The sequence below is a fragment of the Pygocentrus nattereri genome, chromosome 15, assembly GCF_015220715.1.
Source record: "Pygocentrus nattereri isolate fPygNat1 chromosome 15, fPygNat1.pri, whole genome shotgun sequence".
In the NCBI taxonomy this organism is placed as follows: Eukaryota; Metazoa; Chordata; class Actinopteri; order Characiformes; family Serrasalmidae; genus Pygocentrus; species Pygocentrus nattereri.
Genome location: NC_051225.1, coordinates 3,872,348 through 3,896,259, shown reverse-complemented (window position 1 = coordinate 3,896,259; position 23,912 = coordinate 3,872,348). Strand labels below are relative to the sequence as shown.

The following is a 23,912-nucleotide window of genomic DNA, read 5'->3' as shown; positions in this document are numbered from 1 at the left end:
TCCAGTCAAATTCACTTTAATAATCCTTAAAAAGGACCATTATCACCATATTGACACTTACCAGTGGGTCAATTTCATAACATTGAAGTCAGAATGTTACTGTGAGAAACAAAGGCCTAGTTCAAGGGCCCACATATTATAGAAAACGGTGTGAAATGTCCTCAGTTTTTTGGAATATAAGCTTGATATAATATGTAAAGACTGTTTCAAAGCACACTCTTTACTATATACAGTCCATTTATAGAAACTAAGCTGCAAAATAGCCTTTTTTGAATGAGTTGTTTTTGTGACGTCATTAAAAGCAATGTATCTGCATATATCCACCTTTTCAGCCCACAGAACTTTAACCCCTGTGTGGTGTTGATGTGTTTGTTACTCCGTGGTCTGCTGGACCCACCGCATTATTGTTTTTTAAATAAATACAGTCATAACAATTCATGTAAATATACCAGATGTTTAAAATATCACAAGTGTCCAGTGCAGGGTTCTCCTTTAGCAGCTGTAGCCAGTCAGCAGCCTGTCCATGTTGTCCAACCTCACACACACACACACACACACACACACACATACACACACATTAACAGCAGGCCATTTAGGAGGAGAACAGAGTGAAGGACACGGCACCTCCACACTTTTACTCCCTGCAGATTCCACCCAACACCACATGTGTCATATAAATGAGTAGGGGCTGTACAGTGTGAAGGCACTGAAAATGGGTTATTATGCTTAAACATTGCAAAGCAATCCACAGCCATAGTGACGCGCACTCCTCTATGTGTCGTTTTTTCATCCCTCGTTCCTCCCATACACTCCTACACACTGCATTTTCTTCCCCAACAAAGACCTAGTCTTTCTTTCTTCCAAAAGCTACTGAAATGCACATACTCACTCAAGGCATATCCCCAAGCTCTAATTCACAGCCATCCTGGCCCGCACTCCTCTGTGTGTCATTTTTTCATCCCTCATTCCTCCTATAGAGTCCCATTTATTTTCATCCAAACCCAGCCCTGTTTTTTCCTTTGCCCAACAGACACTAAAATGTATGTTCTCATTTAGATCAGTTCCCAAGCTCTATTGCACAGCCACACTGACCCGCAGTCCTCTACGTGTTGTTTTTCATCCCTCGTTCCTCCCATAGAGTCTCATTCATTTTCTGTCCCAAGAAAGCCTTTGTCTGTCTTTTTCCTGACAGCCAGCAAACTGAATGTACTCACTCAGGGCAGGTCCCCAAGCTTTAATCCACAGCCACACTGACTCACACTCTTCTATGTGATGTTTTTTTCCATCCTTTGTTCCTCCCATAGGGTCCAATTCATTTTCTATCCCAAGAAAGCCCTAATCTGGCTTTTTCCTGACAGCCACCAAAGTACATCCAAAGTATATGTACTCACTCAGACGAGGTCCTCAAGTTCTAATCCATAGACATAATGACCCACACTCTTCTATGTGTGTCCGCAGCATCCTTTGACCACTGATGAAGGACTAGAGGACGACCAACACAAACTGTGCAGCAGCAGATGAGCTGTCGTCTCTGACTTTACATCTACAAGGTGGACCGACAAGGTAGGAGTGTCTAATAGAGTGGACAGTGAGTGGACACAGTGTTTAAAAATTCCAGCAGCACTGCTGCGTCCGATCCACTCAGACCAGCACAACACTTACTAACATACCACCACCACATCACTGTTACTGCAGTGCTGACAATGATCTACCACCTTAATAATACCTGCTCTTTGGGGGTCCTGACCACTGAAGAACAGGGTATCAGAGTATCAGAGAAACAGATGGACTACAGTCTGTAACTGTAGAACTACAAAGTGCAGCTATGACGTCAGTAGAGCTGATAAGATGGACAATAAACGCAGACACAAGGTTTTTTTGGAAGATGAAGTGCTCAGTGATTATGCTATGTCTGCAGGCCTGAGCGTGTGCAGTTACCCGCCACCAGAGGGCGCCAACTCCCCCAGCGCGAACACAGCGCCTTCACTGACAGCGCAGCCGCCTCCAGCTCCAAAACACACCGCCGTTTTATTCATTTAATCGCTTTTTTGCGGCATTTTTTTACTCGCCGAGGCGTTTCTACACGTCTGACTGCAGAAGGGGCGAGGCTGGGGTCCGCTCCGGGAACTGTGTGCTGTGTGTGAGCGTGCATGTGTGGTCAGTCTGCTCGTTTCCGCTCTGGTTATCATTATTTTTTTGTTTATTAAGCTCATAATGAAAATCTGCGACTCATAGAGGAGATCGAATCAGAAACCGGAGGAAGGAGGCAGCGATTCAGGCCCCCTGCGTCATCACCACCACCACCACCATCGACAGGTAACTGAAAACAACGACCAATCCTTAATCAATCATCTATATTTATATGTATTAACACAGGCCTGCCATAATAAAGCTCGCCAATTATGCTTATAATAGCTCTTTACTGTAGGTGGGAGTTGCCAGTTAAGGCCCTGTTTTTGGAACTGACCTCATCACTGATCAATACCCAAATAGCAATAAGGGTGAATAAGGGTCAGCTGGCTATATATAAGGTGGTCCCCCTCGGACCACCCAGACTACTGTTCTGCAGACAAGGTCTATTTTTTTAATCTCCTCAAACTGATTTTTAGCCTTTTGTTTTGGAAAAATAACTTGATATAGAAAATAATTAGGCCTAATATAAAACGCATGGCCAGCTTTATTTATGATATTGCTGTTAAAATTCTTCACTAAACGAAAAAGAAATGAAGGGGAAAATAATTGGACTTATTTGAAAAGTAGCATTTTGTCTAATATTGTGCTTAACCACTGGTGGGCCTCCCGGAAAACGCTCAGCAGAAGCCAGTGGGCTGCCAGCTCTGCAGCCAGTGGGCCAGCAGTGGCCTGCTAACCTCTTGGTATCTGGGTACCCACATTGGTGCTGATCATATATGATGCTGCTTTCAGGGCCTCCATCTCCACCCCCCCCCCCCCCCCCCCGCAGCAACCATCTTTCAGCCTCCGGCCGTGGAAACCCGTTTCGCGCTGACTGGGATAAATCAGAGTGAATTATTGGCTTTGGAAGCATGTGATATGTTCATCTGGCAGTGGATGCAGGCTGAAGGCCAGTATGAGCTCCCCTTTAAAGGAGAATTCCACCCGCGTTTCAGTATTTCTGCACAATTCAGTGGTTGAGATGTAAACAAAGTCATTCATATTGGTGTGGTTTGGTGTTAAATGGTTGGTTGGAGAGACAAATATAGCCATTTTATTTACTGTCCAAAACCACCAGAGAACCTGAGCACGTGCTCTGACTTTCAATATGTAGTGGTAATGAGGCGAGAATTGAGGTGACCGTTTTCTTTGGGGTCTGTTACGCCTTATAACGGCCTGCGCGTGCCCCAAAACTATCGTAAAACAGGCATGTCTCAGGCATCGGGCTGTGTATTCATAATCACTTCTTAGAGGTGGACGTCTGGTTCCCATCACCACCACTGTGAACAGTTCTGACTTGATAACCCTGCTAAAAAGAAACTATCAGGATTAAAACCTAATATTTTTGCTTTCTAATGGGAATTGGCGTATAGGTTTCAAATGGAGATACCATGGAAGATACCAAATGGAGATGCAGAAAACCTGAGGATCCTGTTAGGAAACTACCAAACGACTTCAGAATCAGCCATTGGTCACCATTTAAAGCATTAGGATTCTTTTGCTGGGTGATATCAACCCTTTAAAAAGGCCAAAATGCATTACAAGGCCATCAGGAACTAACTTTCTGTGGGGTTTTTTCAGCAGGGAAGTTTCTCTATCATGAAGCTTTCTCACTCATATCCGCACCTCTGCTCCTAACGTGGCCTGTGAGATGTCCAGATGAACATGAATGCAAATTGCAGGAGTGAATCCAGCACTGCAGGTGTTCATTTAAACTGGAAAATCTTAAAGGAGTTTGATGATGTATATTAACATTGCATCTCTAGCCCCACCCATCACCTGCACCTCTAGCCCCACCCATTCACGCTGTGAGGTGATAAACAGTGTTTCAGCCCCACTTTTTGAAAGAGGCACAATACAGGGCAGCCAATCAGGACAGAGCTCATCAGTCTTAAAGGCACAGTAACGAAAGCAGCCTGTTTAAGTCGGAGTAAAGACCGTTTGGAAAATGGTCATGAATTGTGACTGTTTGGGTCCATAAAATCACACATGCATCATACGTGGCCCTCGGGGTTAATATAAATGAAATAAAAGGAAAATGTAAGATATGAACCCTTTGATTTAACGTATCTGTATCGTCCTGTTAGACACCAGAGACGATCATTTAATTTCTCTGTATTTAGAAAAAGAACAGACGAAACCCGATGACTCAACGATTTTCCATAATCCGAGTCAACTCAAATGGAGATTAGAAAACACCGGTGTTTGGTCATTAGACACTCAAAAGTTCACAGATTTCTGCTCATTCACAAGGTATTATAGGGGAATTCCACAGATTTTTCAAAATGTCTGTTTAACTTATTCATTAGGATGTAAGCAAAGTCATTCAGCTTGAACAAAGTTCAAGGTTTCTTGTAACACTTGGACAGGGCTGTGAGATGCAATCAGAGAATCTGTAATGAACAAAAATCAGAGTACAGACAGGCAAAGAGTTAAAAAAAACCAAAAAAAAACCCCAGAAAATACCAAAATACAGGACAACGGCTCAGTAAAGACACTGAGAGTGGCAGCACCTTGCAAGGAGGCAGAGTGAGAGTGTGGGAGGAGTCAGCTCTCAATATTCCGGAGAAGCTGATCTCTGAATGAAGGAATGGCCAGTAGGTGTGACAGTTTTGGCCTAAAGTGTATTGAAACCATCTATGGCAGTGCACCACTGTAAAGAAATCCGAGTCAGCAGGTTCCTCTCCAGTCAACCACTTCACATCAGTCCGCTCTAAAAGACCTTTTCCACAATTGAATTATGCAGCAATTTTGACAAGTCTGTGACTTTGCCCTTTAATATGACCCAGCCCGTGTTAATTCAGCACTGTGGTGTTTCAGTACTGTTGATAATGTTCAGTACGGTTCACTCAAAGATAAGCAATGTGCTGTGTGTGACGTGCATTTTGAAACACGCTGCTGTGACCATGCTTTTGTTTTTGACCATCTGAAGAGAGATATTCTCTCAGAGTATGACCACATATGGCTTATTCTCCATTTGGAGTGGGAATTCAGGTGGGATACGTTTTTTAAAAAGTCAGTTTCTTTCTTCCCAAAAGTAAATGAGCTTAATAAGCCAATTAATGTCTCCTATTATCATATATGCAAAAAGGAGAGCTTAATTCTAAACATACAGTACTGTGCGAAAGCACCCAAGACACAGTTTCAAAATCTGTTTATTTGTGTAGTTTGTGTTTATTTGCTGAGAAAAGTGTTAATATTTGAATAAACAAAATGTATAGAATATCAATTAATAATTATATATATATATATATATATATATTTAATAAATAGTGATTTTCTGGATGTGAGTGAGTTTGTTTACCCATCTCCAAGCCTCTCCTCGAGGAAGCCCAGTATTATATGTAGTTATAAAGCAGCTCCTGGTTTGACCAATCAGTGCTCAGTAAATTGAGCTCATGATGTCATTGATGATATTAACGAGTCTCTGTGGCGGCTGTGAAGGTGTCAAGGAAAAATATGGACCCAAGAAATTCTTCTTACTTTTGATTGTTTTTGTTTATTTGAATTATGAATACGACTTTATTCTAATGTATATTGTGATAAACTCACTGCTGAGGTCAACTGGTTAAACATTTGCTTAGACGCCTAAAACTTTCACACAGTGCTGTATTTTACAGTCACTGGTGTTGTGTGAGTGTGGTGTAACACCAGTGACGGTGACTCCAGTGACCTTCTGTTTAAAACTGAGGATTCTGTAAATTGGCTGACTCGTTGGTGGTCAGGTGACCTTGTGTAACTGTTTAAAATCAGTAATAAAATGATTGCATAATGATTTGGCATTATTTTGACACAATTGTAATTACCCAGCCATTAAAGCTCATAACACCAGTGACACATAGAAGATATGAGCTGCCTAATAAACAAAATTATGAATAAATTAATGAAATATACTGAGTGAGTGTGACACACTTTCTCAGGCCTTGAGATGCTTCCTCTCTGATGAGCCTCGACGCAAAGAAGCAGTTTAAGAGCTGAAAATAGTGTTAAAATGTAAAATAAGAGTCCTTATAACACCAGTGACCAAAATCTCTGTGACAAATAAATATTTACAATAAAATACATCATTTTAAATATATTATAGTGTCTGTTTTATACAAATTCCTGAGTTAAACCTCTTAAAAATATGCCAAGTGTTGAAGATTGGAGCTGTTTTACAGATGCAGAGCGACTATGAAACAGAGTAACAAAGAAAAACCAGAGAGTCATGAGGGAAAAGTGATATTTAATCTTCGGTCAACTGTGTAAATGGACATACTGACTTTTGGAGCTGTGCCTCAGATTTTACGCATCTTTATAAGCCCTGCAACTTTTGTGACATGGGATGTGGAGAATGACCCATATATCGCCGCTGTTTGAAGAAAACCTCATATGTCCATTTTTGTCGTTTTTTTAGTTTTTGACATAATTTGAAAGTTCCTCTTGTCCTTTACATTGTCTTTAAATTCCATGATGAAGGGACCAAAAGAAACGGCCCAAAATGACTTGAAAAAAATTCTGGTTCCATTGACTTACATTAAAAGTGAAGTGTGTTTTTTCCTTCTCCTGTAAAGTTCCCAGTTTGAAGATACAAGGTTTTCTTCTGACAACAGCGATTTGTAAATAATATGTAGAAACAGAATAAATCATAAGGTGGGGCAGGTCACGGGGCTTCTTTGGCTCAGCGTCTGAGCTGCTGTGTTGACAGCACCCACCTGGTGAACGAGGACATCTTCATTCAGCAATATTGATGACAGTATTAATCTTTAATCAGGCAGCAATTAAGATGCATTGGTGATTAAAATGTAATCTCTGTGTATCTGTCTCTGTCTCACCCCCCCACTCACGCCCCCACCCCCCCCCTCTCTCTGTGTACAGGATGGAGGAGCTGCTGAACCAGTGGCTGTGGCAGAAGAACTTCTGGCTGCCTCCTGGCGCGACATGGCAGGACGTTGGGAATGACGGCATTGAGGGCAGTCGGCGTCCATTTCCTCGCGACTTACTCCTCACCCTTCCTTTGGCACTGGGCTTCATCGCTGTCCGGTTTGTGTTCGAAAGGTCAGTTTGTTTGCACTGTATTGTGCTCTGATTCTGTGTTTCTGAGTGGAGAGACATACATTCATCAGGTGTAACATTCTGACCACCTCCTTGTTTCTGCGCTCATTGTCCACTTTATTATCAGCTCCACTTACTGTATAGCTGCACTCTGTAGTTCTACAGTTACAGACTGTAGTCCATCTGTTTCTCTGATACTCTGTTACCCTGTTCTTCAGTGGTCAGGACCCCCACAGACCCTCACAGAGCAGGTACTATTTGGGTGGTGGATCATTCTCAGCACTGCAGTAACACTGACGTGGTGGTGGTGTGTTTGTGTGTGCGGTGCTGGCCTGAGTGGATCAGACACAGCAGTGCTGCTGGACTTTTTAAACACCTCAGTGTTGCTGCTGGACTGAGAATAGTCCACCAACCAAAAATATCCATCCAACAGCATCCTGTGACCACTGATGAAGGACTAGAGGATGACCAACACAAACTGTGCAGCAGCAGATGAGCTGTCGTCTCTGACTTTACATCTACAAGGTGGACCGACAAGGTAGGAGTGTCTAATAGAGTGGACAGTGAGTGGACACAGTGTTTAAAAATTCCAGCAGCACTGCTGCGTCCGATCCACTCAGACCAGCACAACAAACACTAACACACCACCACCACCACGTCAGTGTTACTGCAGTGCTGAGAAGGGTCCATGGAGGTCCTGACCACTGAAGAACAGGGTAACAGAGTATCAGAGAAACAGATGGACTACAGTCTGTAACTGTAGAACTACAGAGTGCAGCTATACAGTAAGTGGAGCTGATAAGATGGACAGTGAGTGTAGAAACAAGGAGGTGGTCAGAACGTTACGCCTGATTAGTGTAAATAACCAGTTTGTTGGGTCATTAAGCTTTGTTCTGATTGGCAGCCCTTCAAAAAGCACGGAAACACTGCTTAGGGTCCTGTTTTGGTGCTGTTTTTAACAGGCCCTCACCCACTTCGGCTCATAATTTGGATGTGCATCACACCTATGTAACGCTTCAATTTATAAGACACCCCTACCTGATCAGTGTCACTGCTGTGCTGGGAATCTGAGCAGTGGTGGTCCTATAATTGTCCCATTGCATTGCTTAATAAGGGGAGAGGGTCTAATAAACTGTGCAGCAACAGGTCGGGTACTGTGCGCTACTGATTGCCAAAAGTTTTCACTCGCCCATCCAAATCATTGAATTCAGGTGTTCCAATCACTTCCATGGCCACAGGTGTATAAAGCCGAGCCCCTCGGCCTGCAGACTGCTTCTACAGACATTAGTGAAAGAATGGGTCGCTCTCAGGAGCTCAGTGAGTTCCAGCGTGGTGCCGTGATCGGACGCCACCTGTGCAGCAAGTCCAGTCGTGAAATTTCCTCACTACTAAATATTCCACAGTCAACTGTCAGTGGGATTATAACAAAGTGGAAGTGATTGGGAACGACAGCAACTCAGCCACGAAGTGGTCGGCCACGTAAAATGACAGAGCAGGGTCAGCGGATGCTGAGGGGCATAGTGCGCAGAGGTCACCGACTTTCTGCAGAGTCACTCACTACAGACCTCCAAACTTCATGTGCATTAAGGATAAATCTCACAAAAAAATTGCAATTTTCTTTTGGGATTAATGCAATTCCTATTAATCTATATAGAAAAACATGAGAGGAATTTTCTTGAAATTGGTCAAGCTGTACATGTAAAACGATTCTGTGTTTACTTACATAAAGACACAGTTAGTCAGCTGCTAAATGAGTTACTGTGGAGCTGCAGATAAGGTGGGAGTGGACGCAAGGAACAGGTGTCATGACCCCATCGATTTCCTATATTGCTGCTGAAACTGGAGCTGTCACTGCAGACAACCTTATCTCTGGAACTTCCACATCTGCTCTCTCCTGATTAGGCTTCTTGAGTTACATACACACAAACACAGGATTGTTTGTATACTTTGATGGGGCGTCGCATGTTTGTCCCATATTTATTAATGTAAAGGCTATACATGTACGTACCTACAGTGATCAGGCGTCACATTCTGACCACCTCCTTGTTTCTACACTCACTGTCCATCTTATCAGCTCCACTTACTGTATAGCTGCACTCTGTAGTTCTACAGTTACAGACTGGAGTCCATCTGTTTCTCTGATACTCTGTTACCCTGTTCTTCAGTGGTCAGGACCCCCCATGGACCCTCACAGAGCAGGTACTGTTTGGGAGGTCGATCATTCTCAGCACTCCAGTAACACTGATGTGGTGGTGGCGTGTTAGTGGGTGTTGTGCTGGTCTGAGTGGATCAGACACAGCAGTGCTGCTGGAGTTTTTATACTGTGTCCTCTCACTGTCCACTCTATTAGATACTCCTACCTTGTCCGTCCACCTTGTAGATGTAAAGTCAGAGACGACAGCTCATCTGCTGCTGCACAGTTTGTGTTGGTCATCCTCTAGTCCTTCATCAGTGGTCACAGGATGCTGCCCACAGGATGCTGTTGGCTGGATTCTCAGCTGTTTGGTTCTTAGTCCAGCAGTGACTCTAAGGTGTTTAAGAACTCCAGCAGCACTGCTGTGTCTGATCCACTCAGACCAGCACAACACACACTAACACACCACCACCACATCAGTGTTACTGCAGTGCTGAGAATGATCCACCACCCAAATAGTACCTGCTCTGTGAGGGTCCATGGGGGTCCTGACCACTGAAGAACAGGGTAACAGAGTATCAGAGAAACAGATGGACTACAGTCTGTAACTGTAGAACTACAGAGTGCAGCTCTACAGTAAGTGGAGCTGATAAAGTGGACAGACATTGTAGAAACAAGGAGATGTGCTTAATGAGGTGACAGGATGATGTATATCTAACCATCTAAATGTAATAATATCGTGCATACGTAATACGAGACTTTACAAAGTCAGGACCACTGTCTTGGTCTTGTATGTTAGCCCTGTTGAGTCATCTTTGTCCTGAAAAAGTACAAAGACAAACACTTAAACCTCCTCAGTCACTGAATCGGATGTCCGCCGATGCCATATCGGTTTAAACAAAGCTGTCTGGCCAAATCTCAGTCACAGTGCAGAGGAGAAGGTGTGAAGTGTCGGAGTGTTTGCCAGAGCACTGAGTCACGTTCTCATTCATGCCATGCAATCTCTTGTTTCAGGGTTGTGGCGCTGCCTCTGAGCAGGACGCTGGGAGTGTGTGACAGGGTGCGTGCTCGAGCTCCACCCGAACCCAAATTGGAGGCTTTTTACCTGCAGAGAAAGAACCACTACTCACAGGTCAGTGGAGAAAGTTGTGACCGGTGCTCACGAAAAAATCCAGCATCACTGTGACCTGCCCAACTCCCCCACAACGTTTTCACCTCTTCCTCCTTTTGGTTTGATTATTTCACAATTTATGCAATTTTTTGTGTTTTTAATAAAAATAGAATGATTTTATGTGTGTATAGCTGATCAAGGCTGGGTTTGTTGTTCATGTACTGCCTAGTGTTTTTGAGTTCTGCTCAGATTGAGCTAAAACTGACAGAGAAACCACAGAGACATCAAGATTGTCACTGCAGTGACACGGATGTGGTGGGCACGTTTTAGAGTGTGTGGCACCAGAACTGTGCATGGAATTAATTGTGTAATGATGTAAAGTTGCCGTTTTGGAGGTTTTGCTCCAGCAGCAGCGATATGCTTGCTGTCTTGGGTGTGTCATAGCGACTAATAACTGTATGACGGTGTTGGGCGATTTCGGAGAAGTCGTTGCACGGCTGTACTGAAATTGCTGCCATTGAAGTTCTATCACCTTGTGGCAGTGGCAGTTTTCCATTTGTCAGGCTGAACCCTTTGTGTGCTGTACAGTGACCGAATCACGCTGAGAACCGGCTCACTCTATTCGCGCCCTTTCAGTTATAATTTCTGGAATGGATCCCGTTTGAATTCTCTGGGGAAAAAAAGTTCCACCCTTGGAACAACCTGCCAGGACGTGCAAGCACAGGCTTGTAGAAGCTTTAAGTGCATGTTTTTAGTTTTGTCAGTTTACACACACACACACACACACACACACACACACACACACACACACACACACACACACTGTCTAAGCTGATTCTCCCTCAGGGTCTCGGGAGATGCTGGAGCCTATCCCAGCGGGCGGAAGGCTGGATACACCCTGGACAGGCCACCAGTGCATCGCAGGGCAGCCAGCCAGCCAGCCAGCCAGCCAGCCAGACAGACAGCCAGACAGCCAGCCAGACAGCCAGCCAGACAGCCAGCCAGACAGCCAGCCAGACAGCCAGCCAGACAGCCAGACAGCCAGACAGACAGACAGACAGACAGACAGACAGACAGACATTTACATCCACTCACACCCAAGGACAATTTACCATGTCCAAATAGCCTGACTGCATGTCTTTGGACTGTGGGAGGAAACCCGGAGAACCGGGAGGAAACCCACGCAGACACGGGGAGAACATGCAAACTCCACACAGAGAGGACTGTATCGGTTCAGACGTGCATCATTTATTATCACACAGCTGCTCTGTCCGTACTGTGGAACAGGGAGGCCTGTTAGCCTCTATACAGTACTGCGCTTTAAAGGAATGTTCTTGTCCTGTCAGTTTCCTTGATCATTTGCAAACCTCAAATTTTCATTTTGTGTTTGCTCATGCCTCAAAGGCTCCACAGTGACGGCCTCGAAGAATCCCAGTATTTGTTGTAAGTTTAGCATATCGGCATAAGTGGAGAATATAGTCAAATCCCTGTGTTTATGAAAACATTGCCAGGACAGAATCTTTTTGTCTTTAATTTTTCAGTCTGTTGACTGTGAGGGACACTCAGCTCTCATTTAAGCAGATATATCACAGCCCTGTTCCGTCCATAGTACTGAGGAAGCTTCACACCACCCCCTGAGTGGGTGTGAGTGTGGGTTTATTATTAATAGCAGGGATGTTAAGATGCTTTGATGGATTAATGCGTAGATCTGAAGATGGCAATTCAGTTTCATCGATTTTGGAGTGTTAGTCTTATGAGAGCGTTATCCGTCCAGGATGGAGAATGGAATTTTGTGCTAATCCTGAGTTTTTTTAGATTTATTTAACCAAGATGTTGAAAAAACAGGAAGCTTTCACTGATCTTGTTGTGAAATAGCAAAACACTCCAATATTTCTAAATATTAATAGTTTTCAAACTAGAGGTTTCTAATGATGTTGGCGATATTAGCCAGGGCTGGGCAGTTTGACAGTATATCGTCTCTGTCTAGAGGAAAACAAGTATCTCCAAAATAGTCATTTTAAAGGAGAGGGCAAAAACATTCTTTATTTCAATGTAAGTTAATGGAAAGAGATTTTATTCTAAGCAGTTCTGGAGAATTTCTGTTGGTCCTGTCATCATGAAATTTTCACACAGTGTAAAGCTGTCACGACTGGCCCCTCCCAGTCCTGTCCATGTGTTCCTGTTATGTTTTTTGTTTTGGTTTTCAGTCCAGCCCCCTTGTTTTGTGACTCTACCCCTGATTGTTTCCACCTGTTTTCCCACCTGTCCCTCATTTACCCTGTGATTATTTAAGCCCTGTGTTGGCCACTAGTTGTCGCTGGGCTTTGTTGTGCTTTGCTTGTATTGTTTGTCGTATTGGATCGGCTTGTCTGTTTTGAGATTTCGTCAACTGTTACAAAAGCACAGCTGATGAGCTCCAATGATGCAGAAAAGTAAAAATCGCAAAAAAAAAAAAAAATAGTTACATGTTTTTGATTAAACAGCGACGATATATCGTTATTGTGATAAATTATGTCACAATACAATATAATCTGCATATCATGCATATTGTCTGTACTTGTAGAAAACTGACCAACTGCGCGTTTTATTATAAAGAGAGCAAAATGAATCCCGTTTAACCTGATTTAGTGCAACACAGCATGCAAAATATGACAAAATATTTGTTGTATATTGATAGATAGATACTTTATTGATCCCGAAGGAAATTTTGCAAATATCTTACCAAATTTAGGGAAAAAAAATGTATTCACAGTTTTTGATAGTATTTTTTTTTAAACGTAGTTCTCTGTTCCAGCTGATCAGATAGATATCATGACATACAGTACTGTGTGAAAATCTTAGACACCCAAGACACATTTTCAAAATCTATTTACTTGTGTAGTTTGTGTTTATTTGAATAAACAAAATGTATAGAATATATAATTAATAGGGCGGCACGGTGTCGTGGTGGGTAGCGCTGTTGCCTCACAGCGAGGGGAGCCTGGGTTCGATTCCCCGGCCGGGTGACCGGGGTCCTCTCTGTGTGGAGTCTGCATGTTCTCCCCGTGTCTGCGTGGGTTTCCTCCGGGTTCTCCGGTTTCCTCCCACAGTCCAAAGACATGCAGTCAGGCCAATTGGATGTGCTAAATTGCCCCTTAGTGTGAGTGACTGTCCTTCCGCCCGAAGACTGCTGGGATAGGCTCCAGCACCCCCCCGCGACCCTGACGGAGAAGCGGCTTAGAAAATGGATGGATGGATATAATTAATAATGATTTTATATAGATAGTGATTTTCTGGATGTGAGTGTGTTTGTTTACCCATCTCCAAGCCTCTCCTCAAGGAAGCCCAGTATTATATGTAGTTATAAAGCAGCTCCTGGTTTGACCAATCAGAGCTCAGTAAATTGAGCTCATGATGTCATTGATGATATTAACGAGTCTCTGTGGCGGCTGTGAAGGTGTCGAGGAAAAATATGGACCCAAGAAATTCTTGTTACCTTTTATTGTTTTTATGTTTATTTGATTTATGAATACGACTTTATTCTAATGTATATTGTGATAAACTCACTGCTGAGGTCAGTTGTTTAAAAATGTGCTTAGACGCCTAAAACGTTCACACAGCACTGTATCATGTATCATAAAAAGTCCTTGAAGTCTCGTATTATATGGCCTGAGAATAGCAAGCCAGTATGTTATCAAAGCTCTTCCAGTTGGCTGTTAAATTTTATTGTTAAACTCTTTTACATCCAGATCAGTAGCGTCACCATTTACACGACTGTGTGTGGTTAATTTGCAGTGTTTAATGAGTTTCCCTTCACTTTATAAGGAGCGTTTATACATTTGTTAATTAAAATACTTTCAAAAATCGCTCTGAATTACATAAATGAATGAATTGTAACGTGGTGAACTGTGAGATTTGAAGATGCCGTCCGTTGTTCCCGAAACAGTCTAATCACTATGAAGATTTAGGTGTCTAATCAGCGGTTAGTTTTTAAGGAGTACATGGTCTTCGACTGGACTTCTCGTGAACTGCTTCTGTCTCAGACTCTCCTGGTTCTCAGTATCTGTGCCTGTTTGTGTGCAGAGTGAGCTCCTGGGCCTGGAGAAGCAGTGCGGCCTCACAGTCCGGCAGATCCACCACTGGCTCCACCTCCGCCGCAACCAGGACAAACCCAGCAACACCAAGAAGTTCTGCGAAGCATCGTGAGTGCCTTTGGTTTTCCGCCACATGTGCGTTTATGATATGTTATGATCCTAACGTTCGGTTTTGAGAATCAGTCCACAAAGTATCAATACCAATGCCAAAAACATCAGTTTCATAGCTTTCAAATATATTTTTGTGCGTCTGCATTTGTCAATTCTGACGTTTTATGTGTACAAGAATGCTTTTAAAAATATTAGTGCTGGTATTACCGTCAAATTAAAAAGGAAAATCTGTGGTATTTCCCATTCCCCACGTCTTTATAGCAAACATGGTTCTACATAGTACCGAAAAAGGTTGTATAAAGGTTGTCTCATAATAGTGGACCCCTATAGGTGGACTAGAGGAACATGTTTAAATGGCTCTTCAAGAACCATTTAACCATGTATGCAGATGGTTCTTTGAGTTGTCCTTGTCGTATATTGTCGCTGTCCAGAGAATTTTGGTATTGGACCAATAAAAATGCTCTGAAATTGCTTGGAATAAAATCTCTTTACATTAAATTACGTTTAAAGTGAAAGTCATTCCGGAGTTCTCCTGTAAAGTTATAATTTTGGAGATATTTGTTATATGACCCTTTTCTAAGAGTGTTATTCTGAGATGTTCTTCGCTTCATGGGAAATACAACAGATTTGAACGTATTTAGGTCACGTTGAGGCTAACCTATTTCACACAGGCCCTCTCTCTCCCTCTTGCTCTGCAGGTGGAGGTTTGTGTTCTACCTCATCGCCTTCGTCGCGGGACTCATCTCCCTGATTGACGTGAGTGTTCTAGACACCGTCCACCGCAGGGCTTTTAAAACATCGCTTTAACTTGAATGAAGGCTCCGCCACTGCGCTCAGTTTTCGTCTGGGAGAAGGAACCAAATGTACCGATCGTTCATTCCTTCTTTCGTCTTTTTATTAGTTTGTCTTTATTTATATGAATATATATTTATGAACAAATCTCCACTAAAAGTAATCAGTTCAGTAAAGACCCCAGAAGTCGTTAGTCAGCCAAGACGTGTTTGGTGTCTGAAGCTTTTTTAGTTTTGCACTAAAGCTACAAGGCTAATGTAACGCCAGCTGCCAGTTCAGCATCACACACCAGCCACGTGGTCCTAACACATTAGACGGAGAGACAGACGGGTAGACAGACAGACAGACAGACGGACAGACGTTGCAGTAGCACAGCAGCAGGGACGTACAACTCTGAACATCACAACATCACACGATTAGGAGTCTTAAGTAACCAACATATAAAGATATAATGGAGATTTAAAGCGACTCAGCTTTACACAAATTGACAAAGACCAATAAAGGAAAGGGAATAATAATATAAGGCACTTCAACTGTGAAAAGGTTTTCGCTAAAATAGCCTGGGGTAGTTGTCAGGCCAGCAATAGTTGCATATTTTTTATGCACAGGGGTAGTCATGGGCTGGACGTTAGGGAGCCAGCCCTGTGACCGGAAGGTCGCCGGTTCGATCCCCTTGGCCGACAGTCCATGACTGAAGTGCCCTTGAGCAAGACACCTAACCCCCAACTGCTCCCCGGGCGCTGTGGATAGGGCTGCCCACTGCTCTGGGCAAGTGTGCTCACTGCCCCCTAGTGTGTGTGTTCACTAGCGTGCATGTTTGTGGGTGTTTCACTGCACAGGTGGGTTAAATGCAGAGGTCTAGCTCCACAGTTGGTTAAGTATTCTATGCACTGGCAGCGGTAACTTATTACTTTTAGCTGTTACAAAATAAGGTCATTAATTACAGTTGAAATTCTTACAGTTACTGACTACAGTTACTTTATTTTGGTTACTCACATCTCTAAGGGCGCTTTCACACCTGCCTTGTTTGGTCTGAACCTTTGGACTTTGGACTCAATCTTTGGACTTTGTCTGAACCAAAACAGCAGGTGTGAAAGCTGTTCCTGACCACCAAAGGACGAAAATTTGGTCCGAGCAAAAGAGGTGGATCAAACCCGAACCATGGTTCGGTTCGTCTGCAGTGTGAAAACACTTCTTTGGATGGTTCAGACTTTCGGTCCAATTACAGGAATCTGAGGCAGGCTATCGTCACCTTTTAAACAATAGAAGAAGGAAAAAGAGCCGGAAGAGAAGTGGAATGAGCCGCAGTAGCACACGATCATTCAAAAACATGAAAAGACCCATAAAAATGCAGAAACCTGTTCCTTATTTTCTGAGAGGATGAGGGAGAGCATATTCATTTTTCTCCATTCAAATGGAAAAGGCTACCCGCCAAACTGACAGCACACTGACGTCAGACGCTCCTATACAAACCGGTCAGTGAGCGCGTTTACATGCATTTAATAATCCGATAACTGCAGAAACTCAGATTTTGTCAGTAATTTGATCAACGTGTTTATATGCAATTGGTTAATCATATAATGGGGAAACTCCGGGTCTACAGGAGTCAGACTGTAATCAGATTTCTGCTCTACAACCAGGCGATACACTCACAGAAGAAGAAACTCAAACTTCAGGCTTTTGTTTTAAAACATCACTTATTTAAAAATATGAACAAACATCATCTAGAAGATGGAGAAGATTTAATTATTTCATTTCGTCAAGCTTGCATTTAGTTCCAGGTTCACTCTGAAAGTGTTTTGCCGCGTCTCGCGGCGACGCTGCTCGCTTATTTCTGGTGCTGCCGTCTGTTTTCACACATGCTCAGACTGAGAAATCCGAAAGAAATCAGAGTAAGAGTCACATGGACTGAGAAATCTGACTACTGAGCTGAAATCCAGCCTGTTTATCAGATTTCTTAATCGGATTTCTAGACCTTACTCTGGTCTAAGAAGTCAGTGTGCTGTTTACACGGCCATTTGGATGATCAGATAACTGCAGGAATCCGGTTATGATTGATCGGAATATTCAGCACATGTAAACGTGCTCATTGTTAAGTATAGGGAGACGTATAGTGTATAGTGCGCTCATTAAAGTGCAAAACTAACGGGGTCAAATGTATACAGTGTGACGAAAATACGAACCTTCAGGTCCAGTCGGATTCTGCTAGTCTGAAAAACACGGTCAGTTTGATTTTTGACCAGAACATTGCTTGAAGAAAGAGACTCTGGATGGAGAAAGTTCTACTGCACCCAACAATAAGAGCTAACAGTTATTGTGTTAAATCTGTGATCAAGCCAGTTTCATGATTCTCGCCTCTCTCATGCAGACGCCCTGGTTTTGGAACCACAGAGAGTGCTGGCGTGGACACCCGAGACAAGTGAGTGACGAAGAGTGAAGAGAAGAGTAACTCATTACTGTCTGACAATGCCAGGAAACTCAGCGTCACTGCGCTGTTCTCTGTGATCTCTGCGAAGGAATTCAGACTAGAGTCCAATCTTTCGCCGCTTCAGGAGAGAATCTATCAGATTTATTTTCTGCTTTCAGTGCTTTCCATCAAAAGTTGTTTTTTATGCCATTTTTTGCAATAGCTTCACATATTAAATAGAATTTGTATGAAGTCATGTGACGTCCCAAAACTAGCATTAAAGCTCAGAGCCTTTCTGTTTTTTGATGGAGATTGCGTTTAAACGGTATAACAGTGACCCCGCGTACACTTTTCATAGAGGGAGGATGTGATTTTTAAAGGGTGAAGCGGTTCATAAACATCCCGCTATTGTGTCGAGTTTTGGTGTGATGTTGAAATTTCAGTCAGGATATGATGTCAGTATTCGCTCTGTGTAGCCCACCCTCCACCAGCGCCAGAGCTTTCGCAGAACATTTGTTGTTTGTGAGGGATGGTAACTGCCCCACAGTGGCAATCGGCTGACACAGGGGTACGAGTATTTTCACGTGCTGTCATGCATTAAAGTCTCCTGTCCCTCACATTACATTGTTTTCATTGAAACGAATGGCAAGATATCGCTGTTGTCGGAAGAAAACATCGTATTTCCAAAATGGTAACTTTACAGGAGAAGGAAAAAATATACCTTACTTTTAATGTAAGTCAATGGAACCGAACAACCAGGCGAAATTTACACACAATGTAAAGAACAGTCAAAAACTGAAAAACAAAGTGTCCTTATGAACGCAGCCTCATGCACACAATGCTTTGTGATATAGGCTTTTGCAGAATGAGAACAATGGCAGACAGATGACTTTCTAGGTGTTTTGATGCAATGGTGAATAGTTTTGGATCTGTGTGTTTTAATATAATGCAGTGTGTCAGAGTAGGCGGCAGTATAATCGCAATCTGGCAATTTGTCTATCATGCAGCTGCAGTACATATGTGTAAGCTCTGAAATTCTTCTTTTTGTCCTCCGTTTCCGGATATTCCCTGAAGCACATCAAGACTTGATCTTGTGTGCATGTGCAAGCTTGGACTCCTGTACCACATGAGCAATGGACGTCAACTATTATTACTGTCAGACTGTAAAACTACACACACTGCAGATTCATACTGGATTAAAATCACTCCACAATTATTACAGTCAGACTGTAAAACTACACACTGCAGATTCATACTGGATTAAAATCACTCCACAATTATTACAGTCAGACTGTAAAACTACACACACTGCAGATTCATACTGGATTAAAATCACTCCACAATTATTACAGTCAGACTGTAAAACTACACGCTGCAGATTCATACTGGATTAAAATCACTCCACAATTATTACAGTCAGACTGTAAAACTACACACTGCAGATTCATACTGGATTAAAATCACTCCACAATTATTACCATCAGACTGTAAAACTACACACACTGCAGATTCATACTGGATTAAAATCACTCCACAATTATTACCGTCAGACTGTAAAACTACACACACTGCAGATTCATACTGGATTAAAATCACTCCACAATGATTACAGTCAGACTGTAAAACTACACACTGCAGATTCATACTGGATTAAAATCACTCCACAATTATTACCGTCAGACTGTAAAACTACACACACTGCAGATTCATACTGGATTAAAATCACTCCACAATTATTACTGTCAGACTGTAAAACTACACACACTGCAGATTCATACTGGATTAAAATCACTCCACAATTATTACAGTCAGACTGTAAAACTACACACTGCAGATTCATACTGGATTAAAATCACTCCACAATTATTACCGTCAGACTGTAAAACTACACACTGCAGATTCATACTGGATTAAAATCACTCCACAATTATTACAGTCAGACTGTAAAACTACACACACTGCAGATTCATACTGGATTAAAATCACTCCACAATTATTACAGTCAGACTGTAAAACTACACACACTGCAGATTCATACTGGATTAAAATCACTCCACAATTATTACAGTCAGACTGTAAAACTACACACTGCAGATTCATACTGGATTAAAATCACTCCACAATTATTACCGTCAGACTGTAAAACTACACACTGCAGATTCATACTGGATTAAAATCACTCCACAATTATTACAGTCAGACTGTAAAACTACACACACTGCAGATTCATACTGGATTAAAATCCCTCCACAATTATTACAGTCAGACTGTAAAACTACACACTGCAGATTCATACTGGATTAAAATCCCTCCACAATTATTACAGTCAGACTGTAAAACTACACACACTGCAGATTCATACTGGATTAAAATCCCTCCACAATTATTACAGTCAGACTGTAAAACTACACACACTGCAGATTCATACTGGATTAAAATCCCTCCACAATTATTACAGTCAGACTGTAAAACTACACACACTGCAGATTCATACTGGATTAAAATCACTCCACAATTATTACCATCAGACTGTAAAACTACACACACTGCAGATTCATACTGGATTAAAATCCCTCCACAATTATTACAGTCAGACTGTAAAACTACACACTGCAGATTCATACTGGATTAAAATCACTCCACAATTATTACCGTCAGATTGTAAAACTACACACTGCAGATTCATACTGGATTAAAATCACTCCACAATTATTACAGTCAGACTGTAAAACTACACACTGCAGATTCATACTGGATTAAATCACTCCACAATTATTACCGTCAGATTGTAAAACTACACACACTGCAGATTCATACTGGATTAAAATCTCTCCACTATTATTACCGTCAGACTGTAAAACTACACACACTGCAGATTCATACTGGATTAAAATCTCTCCACTATTATTACCGTCAGACTGTAAAACTACACACACTGCAGATTCATACTGGATTAAAATCCCTCCACAATTATTACCGTCAGATTGTAAAACTACACACTGCAAATTCATACTGGATTAAAATCCCTCCACAATTATTACCGTCAGACTGTAAAACTACACACACTGCAGATTCATACTGGATTAAAATCACTCCACAATTATTACAGTCAGACTGTAAAACTACACACTGCAAATTCATACTGGATTAAAATCCCTCCACAATTATTACCGTCAGACTGTAAAACTACACACTGCAGATTCATACTGGATTAAAATCACTCCACAATTATTACAGTCAGACTGTAAAACTACACACTGCAGATTCATACTGGATTAAAATCCCTCCACAATTATTACCGTCAGACTGTAAAACTACACACTGCACATTCATACTGGATTAAAATCACTCCACAATTATTACAGTCAGACTGTAAAACTACACACTGCAGATTCATACTGGATTAAAATCACTCCACAATTATTACAGTCAGACTGTAAAACTACACACTGCAGATTCATACTGGATTAAACCACTCCACAATTATTACAGTCAGACTGTAAAACTACACACTGCACATTCATACTGGATTAAAATCACTCCACAATTATTACAGTCAGACTGTAAAACTACACACTGCAGATTCATACTGGATTAAAATCACTCCACAATTATTACCGTCAGACTGTAAAACTACACACACTGCAGATTCATACTGGATTAAAATCCCTCCACAATTATTACAGTCAGACTGTAAAACTACACACTGCAGATTCATACTGGATTAAAATCACTCCACAATTATTACCGTCAGATTGTAAAACTACACACTGCAGATTCATACTGGATTAAAATCACTCCACAATTATTACAGTCAGACTGTAAAACTACACACTGCAGATTCATACTGGATTAAAATCACTCCACAATTATTACCGTCAGATTGTAAAACTACACACACTGCAGATTCATACTGGATTAAAATCTCTCCACTATTATTACCGTCAGACTGTAAAACTACACACACTGCAGATTCATACTGGATTAAAATCCCTCCACAATTATTACCGTCAGATTGTAAAACTACACACTGCAAATTCATACTGGATTAAAATCCCTCCACAATTATTACCGTCAGACTGTAAAACTACACACACTGCAGATTCATACTGGATTAAAATCACTCCACAATTATTACAGTCAGACTGTAAAACTACACACTGCAAATTCATACTGGATTAAAATCCCTCCACAATTATTACCGTCAGACTGTAAAACTACACACTGCAGATTCATACTGGATTAAAATCACTCCACAATTATTACAGTCAGACTGTAAAACTACACACTGCAGATTCATACTGGATTAAACCACTCCACAATTATTACAGTCAGACTGTAAAACTACACACTGCACATTCATACTGGATTAAAATCACTCCACAATTATTACAGTCAGACTGTAAAACTACACACTGCAGATTCATACTGGATTAAAATCACTCCACAATTATTACAGTCAGACTGTAAAACTACACACTGCAGATTCATACTGGATTAACATACTGGATTAAATGTGGCGTCACTGATGTGGGCCCAGTTTTCCATCTTAGTGTTAAGATCATCTTAACTGATAGAGAGAGTGTTCAGTGTAAAGCTTGCTTTAGCCATTTAAAATAATCTTCACAATTATTTGCTGTTCCTGATGAACTCAGTCCTCATTGGTTATCACTTAAATTACAGTAGGGCTTCTGACTCTCACTCTTTCTCTCCCTGCTACTCACTGTTTGTTGTTCTGTTTTTGCAGGCTGTGACTGAAGCACAGTACTGGTACTACGTCCTGGAGCTCAGTTTCTACTGGTCACTGGTGTTCTGCGTCTCTGTGGACGTCAAGCGCAAAGTGAGCCTTTTAACTTCTTCCATTCATATATTCTACACTCGTCTGCAGTTTCTAAGTCAGAAGAAATGAAGACACCTTTTTTATTCATCTTCAGATGCACCACTAACCAACCTGCACTGAAAATGCGCTACATTACATTTACTTGATTCAAACGTGTATTATTTCCACATAAATAAACGGCATTACATCAGTAGTATTATTTGCTAAAGCAAGTAAAATTTAGAAATGACTATGAAAACATTAGGGGACAAATGGGTGGAAGGAAAAGGGAGTGAAAATACTTGAAAAAGGTTCTATATAGCACCAAAAAAGGGTTACAAGTTTGACATTCGAACAATAGTCAAACGCTTTTTGGTGCTGTATTGAACGCTTTTCAAAAAGGTTCTATATATAACCTCATGCAACACATTCTCCATCAAACTGGAAGACCATTTCACCATGCAAGGAACCATTTCATCATAAATATTATTTATAAATATTAGTGACAGCTTTAGAGACTGCATAGCTTTAAAAAATAAAGCAAAATGCCACTCATACCTTTCAGGTGTTTAAACCACCTTTGGATGAAAACAGTTCCGATATGTGCGTCTAGAAAAGGAAACGGTACATAATTCTTTTGAACCTCCTATTCATACCAAGTCAGGACACAGTGCAAAATGTAAATAAAACAATGATGTGTAAATCATTTAAACCCTATATTTAATTTAAAGTAACATTCCAAGTTCCAAAAGTTCGAAAAGCCAGTTTCAGCAACCGAGGATCAGAACGCCAAGGCCCACGCCTTCGGACACTGCCCGATCCACGAAGCACCCAACCCCTACTACTGCCCCTCCCATCGGTGGTGGGTCGATGGGATTGGTGCTGGGTCAGCAGTGATGCGGGCTCTTTACCGCTCTGTTGTGGTAAAGAAAGAGCTGAGCCATAAGGCAAGGCTTTCGATTTACTGGTCGATCTACGTTCCAACCCTCACCCATGGTCATGAGCTTTGGGTAATGACCGAAAGAACGAGATCGCGAATACAAGCGGCCGAAATGAGTTTCCTCCGCAGAGTGTCTGGACTCTCCCTTAGAGATAGGGTGAGAAGTTCGGTCATCCGGGAGGGACTCGGAGTAGAGCCGCTGCTTCTCCACGTCGAGAGGAGCCAGTTGAGGTGGTTCTGGCATCTGGTTAGGATGCCTCCTGGACGCCTCCCTCGTGAGGTGTCACAGGCAAGTCCACCAGGGAGGAGACCCCGGGGA

The 23,912-nt window shown here is 42.0% G+C and overlaps 1 protein-coding gene across 1 annotated transcript in view; it reads left to right on the top strand.

Moving 5' to 3' along the window:
* Positions 1 to 1,952: 1,952 nt before the first annotated feature.
* Positions 1,953 to 23,912, top strand: part of cers4a (ceramide synthase 4a) — a 33,654-nt gene continuing 11,694 nt past the window's right edge. Inside the window, exons 1-7 of the mRNA XM_037545403.1 lie at positions 1,953 to 2,316; positions 7,030 to 7,209; positions 10,355 to 10,472; positions 14,514 to 14,632; positions 15,334 to 15,391; positions 17,796 to 17,846; positions 22,582 to 22,674. Of these exons, the coding sequence (XP_037401300.1) occupies positions 7,031 to 7,209; positions 10,355 to 10,472; positions 14,514 to 14,632; positions 15,334 to 15,391; positions 17,796 to 17,846; positions 22,582 to 22,674 (618 nt within the window). The 5' untranslated portion in view covers positions 1,953 to 2,316; position 7,030. The remainder of the gene's footprint in view (positions 2,317 to 7,029; positions 7,210 to 10,354; positions 10,473 to 14,513; positions 14,633 to 15,333; positions 15,392 to 17,795; positions 17,847 to 22,581; positions 22,675 to 23,912) is intronic.